Source organism: Nymphaea colorata, chromosome 9, assembly GCF_008831285.2.
Source record: "Nymphaea colorata isolate Beijing-Zhang1983 chromosome 9, ASM883128v2, whole genome shotgun sequence".
Classification (NCBI taxonomy): Eukaryota; Viridiplantae; Streptophyta; class Magnoliopsida; order Nymphaeales; family Nymphaeaceae; genus Nymphaea; species Nymphaea colorata.
In genome coordinates, this window is record NC_045146.1 from 11,931,775 (window position 1) to 11,937,763 (window position 5,989).

At 40.7% G+C, this 5,989-nt stretch overlaps 1 protein-coding gene across 1 annotated transcript; it reads right to left on the bottom strand.

The window, feature by feature from the left end:
* Positions 1-1,043: 1,043 nt before the first annotated feature.
* LOC116261089 (probable protein phosphatase 2C 25) lies at positions 1,044-4,992 on the bottom strand. The gene is made up of 4 exons (XM_031639697.2): positions 4,456-4,992; positions 2,930-3,294; positions 1,847-2,083; positions 1,044-1,456 (listed from the first exon to the last, which is right to left on the bottom strand). Exons 1-4 carry the CDS (start codon positions 4,745-4,747, stop codon positions 1,190-1,192), a joined length of 1,161 nt encoding a protein of 386 aa, XP_031495557.1. The 5' UTR covers positions 4,748-4,992; the 3' UTR covers positions 1,044-1,189.
* Between the last annotated feature and the right edge of the window lie 997 nt (positions 4,993-5,989).

The following is a 5,989-nucleotide window of genomic DNA, read 5'->3' on the forward strand; positions in this document are numbered from 1 at the left end:
ACTAAACTTCTGGGATGATACATGACCTGCTACTGCCAGACAGAGGCCGTTGATTTCTAGTAACAATTAGTCAACTGAATAAATTTTTTTTTGAGGTTGCATGATTATCCTAAATGATTTGTTTAATTAATTAGACAATTAGTTTTTTCAATAAACCATTTTTTCATAAGGTTTTCATACATTTTCCATATTAAATGTGCATATTGAACATTGATATTAATATTTCTAAATAAATAACAAATTTTACTTTGGTAAACAATTTTTTCATGATATCGCTTATTGAGAATTCTTAAATCTGTATTTTTCATTTATAAATGCAGTATTTGAGATCATTTTATAGTCTCATTGAGTTAATTAAAATCATTTGCTTTATATCCACAAAAAAAGTGTTCATTGATGTCATACCTTCATTCGTTTCTTCCACAACTCTTCATCCGGCTAGTCTTCTTGGCTTTATTCTAATAAACAAAATATCTATTAATTTATTAAATAGAAGTATAGAACACATTGTTTTTCAACTAGTTTAAAGTTTTGTATCTAAATTTGTGAATTATATGTTATATACCAAATACCTAAAACTTTTGGGCAAGTTTGTGATTGTAATGAATAATTTACTTGATTGATTAGATGAGTGATTGATAATTTAATAACAAAACTTTTTTCATGAGTTCTACAATTTTTTTATATTAAATCAATTTATTTCATATTAATTTTAATATTTTCAAAAATGCCCATTTTGTTGCAATTTCTTGATTGAAGTTTTCTCTACTATTTTCAATTAAATAAAAACGTTATTTAAGATATCCTGCTTAGTCGTTTCCTTATCCACAATGGAAGCACACCCTAATTTACTAGCTTCTTATCACCATAAGCAACCAGAGAAGCCCCGGATAAGAAGGGCAAGCATCAGCAATGGACTCCAAGGGAGGTTAGATAATGAAGCTTGACATGCTCCGAATGTTAATGTTCTAATCCTTCACCTGCTCCCACACATAAACATTGATGTGGATACAAGCACAGCCATGAGCAACAGAGAAGGAAGGTATGAAACGTAAAGACTATCATTAACAAAAGTACGCAGTAGGATGAACACGAGCACATGGGGGGCATCCCTTAGATTAAAGTAGGAATGGAATAGATACAAACCATGCAAAAGGAGCCTTGTAAGCTATCAGCTTCTCTAAAGCTCTCAAAGATGATTGTCATGCTTATTAATTCCTTCCATGACACAGAAATCTGAGGATCTAACGGTATCAATAAATCCTCTCAACGAGAGAGCAGGTAAGGCAACAGTTTTTCCAAGCAACTCATGGTCTATGAATAACACCACCACCGTTATATCATCGTGAAAGAAGCGCCGAATGCCTTTATCAACCCTTTTTAAATCTGGATACCTCATTTCCCTCTTTCTAGCCGCAATTTGCAAAGCTGTTCTCACAAGCTTCCTTGCAATTCCCTATCACATTCAAGCACCAAAAACAAAACAAAGGACACCGTGAACTACAAGGTAATGAACAACTCCAAGCTGAAAAAAGTGCTTCTTCTAGTATAAAACAGGATTTAAAACTCTAAATCTATTCAGCCAAGTGGCATACTGAACTTTATAATGCTAAATATATGTAAAGATATTCGTTATTAGCTAACAAGAATATGTGTTCATCTTAGGCTTGCTAGTCCTATTTCACGAGTTCAAACTAAACCTAGGAGCAAAAATGGCTGCAGGCAAGCACCAGTTTATTGAACCCATATCCACAAAGTAGAAAGATCAATTCACCAACTGTTGACCAACACAGTTTCCACAAGACAGAAAAAGATGAGAATCAAAGCATGCACCATGTCTACTTACTTTTCGCGGGGATGCCTGCACAATTTCAACAGCTTCCTGATTGGTCAAGTGTTCCCAGAGGCCATCAGAAGCAAAGATGACAAATTTATCTTGAGAACGTATCGCCCGGGTAAAAATGGAAGGTTCAGCAGACAATACAGGCCGGCGGAGCGGCTCTGGAAGCCGGAAGCGAGAGACTGATGGATCAATAATAAACTCTGGCCTCTTAAGATATGCATCCCCAATAGACCTTGACACCTAAAAGGTTCCAAATAAGTACAAGCAGAGAAGAAGTTAGTGCCACAAAAACCAAGCATTTTTTCATTGTTAATAGCACAATGAAAGTACTTATATAGGAGAAAAGGGAGAGGCACTGAACATGAGAAGCTGAAATATCCATGCACAACACAATCTATTGAAAACGCAAGCATAGACAAGAATTGCATGTTCAGAGAAAGGCGTGTCTCATGTCAACAAACAATCATATAGAATATGAGATGTGCCAACAAATGGAAACCGCATGACTTGGACTCAAAAATCCACAGGGCTAATCAGACACATACTCGCAATTGCAATGACCAATCAGATTTCTCAAATTTTAACAACTCACACTGTAAGCTACATTTTGAAAAGCATTGTGCTCTTTTAGAATGTAAGCATGGAATTGGCACTCATGAACCAGGTCTCCTGATTCATGGTTGTAACTCGGAAGTCATAGCAAGCCAAAAATGTGATACCAAGCACTAAGACTTAGATTTGCTTATGGATTAAAAAAAGCTCAAACTTCAGGCGATAATACCAACCTTACATTGAATAAGGAAAATTTTACCATCATATCATGGAACAGAGATAAGCTCACAGTCACAAATCTAAGAAGAAATTGACTATGACCAAGAAGGAATTCAAGGATAAAATTCATGACGCTAGATATCAACCCCATTTTTCAACTGCTGAGAAACCAGGATGAAAACTGAGTATGGACAATAGAAATGCTGTGAACATGGCACACATTCAACCAACTGCAAATAGAAGACATTCTCCACTCCCACAACATCAAACACATGGTATCATTATCCAAAGCATAAAAGTGGGAAAAAAACAAACCTGAATGATGCCTTTGATGCGCCACACCCCATGCTTTAGAACAACAATCTGTGAATCATCAGGATGCAAGGATCTTAGCTCTTGTCTAACTTCCTCCATGCTCGCATTGTGGTCTCTAGTCAATTGTTCAGCAATGATATTACCAGATCTACCTAAACAACCTACAACTGCCCGAGAATCACCAAGATTTGCGACATATAATGTTCCATCCCATATAAGACCAACTAGACAACAAGATCCAGTGGTTGAAATTGATGGTTTTATTTCCATGCTTTGGCGAACATGTGTAAGAAATCCAGCTTCGGTAGCAGAAAATGCACTTCGAATAACATGTTCACTTATTGTACCATTCTCCTGAGCAATTCCTGTCACAATCAGAGCCACAGAAATTAGCAACAATCCTTTGTAAAAGATATTAACATTTCAGAGTTTCAAACAACTAAAGACAACTCTGAATCCAATACAATATATGTGCTTGCTAATACTGCATCCCCAAGAAGATAAGACATTTTGACAAATAACCAGACCCGTAAACCTATTTTACAACAGAAAAACAATTCCTACACACAAAGACATGATCAAGGACACTATATACATATCAGTTTCAATCTTACTAGGCATGCCTAGGCAGTGGACCTCCAAAGGACCTAGCCAGCACCTAGTTCGGTGCCCAGGCAGTGCCAATAATGAAAAGACAAAAAAACCAAGGAGGAAGAAGGAGAGATTTCTAAGGAATGCAACCCAAGGTTACCCAGGTGACAGCAACACACAACAGAGGAAACTTGGGTGGAATGCAATATCAGTGTCCCGATTCATGCCAATAGGATACTGTAAAAATATGAAGCAGAATAAATAGCTAAAAGGCCTACGCTTTGAAGACAATAAAAATTTGCACATGAAACTGCATTTTGAATGCAGGAGCACGTTCGACTAAGCAGATAATATATCTCCAGGCAAGAAAAGGGTCCCAGAGAAAGTACGTTGTCAATTACTAATTTACTAATACGAGGTTTTACGCAGGCTACTACATTCATGTCCCAAGGAAGTCAACAACACCTATAGAAAGCCACCCACACCTGATGCCGCTACGTTTTTCACTACCAACCTGAAACCAAAAAAAAAAAGGCCATCCTAGCCTTCTATAGTTCGCCACTTGGTTAAAGCGTGACAAAGCTTGAATCATCGCAAAACCAAGCCAGGCGCCCTCCAGCAAGATTTTTATTTGGCTTGATGACGACATTTTGGAACGGTTGTATGTTGCAAATCTAAGATGCGATCACCGGCTCCTACAGGGCTACTTACGACTGGCATAATCTTGCTTGACTTAAAATCTCAATCTCTTTTCCTCAATCTAAAGATGGAGAAGAAAGATATCCTTTCAAACGTGAAACAGATAAGTATCCAAATCTTGTTAATGCATGAAAAAGTTAATGAGAGTCTTGATCAAACATAGAACAACCATGAATAATACAGCATGCAGAACAAATGATTAATCATATAGGCAAACGGGAAAAGATTGTGCTCACTCATTAGATGGGCGAATAAGTGATCCGATATGAAGAGGGAGGCATCCGGGCCGCCGTGCCCGTCATATACCCCGACGAATGTCCCTGCCGAGCCGGTCTCAACCTGGCTGTGGTCCTCGATACACTCGTTCGCCTGGACAACCGCGAAAGAGAACTCCCCCGCGGAGTGCCGGCATAGGTCCCGATACCACAGGAGCGCATCGCCGCGATCCTCCTCATCCTTGCTCGAACGCGCGTAGCGAAGGACCGGCCGGATGCAGGCCGCCGCAAATTTCGCCAGCCACGAGAACATCCCTCATTTCCTCGCGTCAATTCGCCCTTTTTCTGGATGGCCTCGACGCGCGAGAGACCCAGTGAAGAGGATCGTCGGGGCAGGGCGGGTAAGACTGAGAAGACGGCCGGAAGGGTTACGCTCCCCGGAAGAGATTCTCCACAACACCGCCGGAGATTGCAGAGGGGATAAAAAGGAAAAAGAAAGAAGGGGGGAAAGGCGGAGAGAAACGACGCGGTTTCACCTTTTGCGCGTTTAGTGGGTGGTTGCTTAAACGCTATTTATATATTCACTTAAATTACAACTTTACCCTTTATGGCCCTCTGAAACTTAACCCCACCCCTCCCAAGAATGTAAATGAGCATAACGGTCGCCCGTCGTGCAGCCAGATCGGTCCTTATGACCGACCGCCAGTCGGCTCAGGATGGATGGACCCCAGTTATCCAAATAATAAGCCTCCTCGAAAAGAACTGACTTCGCCGCCATATGGAACTGTTCTTCCCGGTCCTTCAAACGGGCTTCGTGTGCACACTTAGCATATTCGTGTATATAAAATACGAGTTGTGTATAAACAACCATATCAAATACCCTCCATTTTGGGCATGGTTGTATCCATTACAAAATTAGAAACGTAGGCAAGTGATTTTTTTCACATTGGGTACAGAAGATGAACAAAACGAACATGATGATTAGGGTCCATATGCAAGAGAGTTTGTAGAAATATTAAAGCAAGAATCACTGGATCCATCGCGGTCGAAATCCAGACCACAGGCGAGAGAGCGCTCCACAGTGTTGAGTGTTCCTTTCAGAGGGCACTGGTTATCTCGGCAATTTTGCAATCTTACGAGGCCGGACCGGACCGGACTTCTTCATTAGGGGGGTTTACGAGTTTGGTATCTCCTTAGGGAGCGTTGACATGCACGTGTGAATACGGTTGGAGATTAAATGCACCATGAGAAGGTCAAAGGAATCCGGGGAATATTCAAATTTCAGGTCTCCTGACCACTCAAGCGCCCCACCCACCCACCCTAACGTGTCGTCCACACAACAGAGTCCTAGCCCACCAACCCAGACTCGGCTGCAGGGAGGGACCAGCCAGGCAGTACTCACATACAACAGATAGCACGTCATGGTCCCTTTACTGAGGATGTGTGTAAATTAGCCACATATACGAGGCCCAACGGCTGCTCATCGTCGAACAAAGGAAATGTTGCTCAACCCTACTGCCCAACTCAAGAACTGCATTAGCCGAGATCAGAGAAA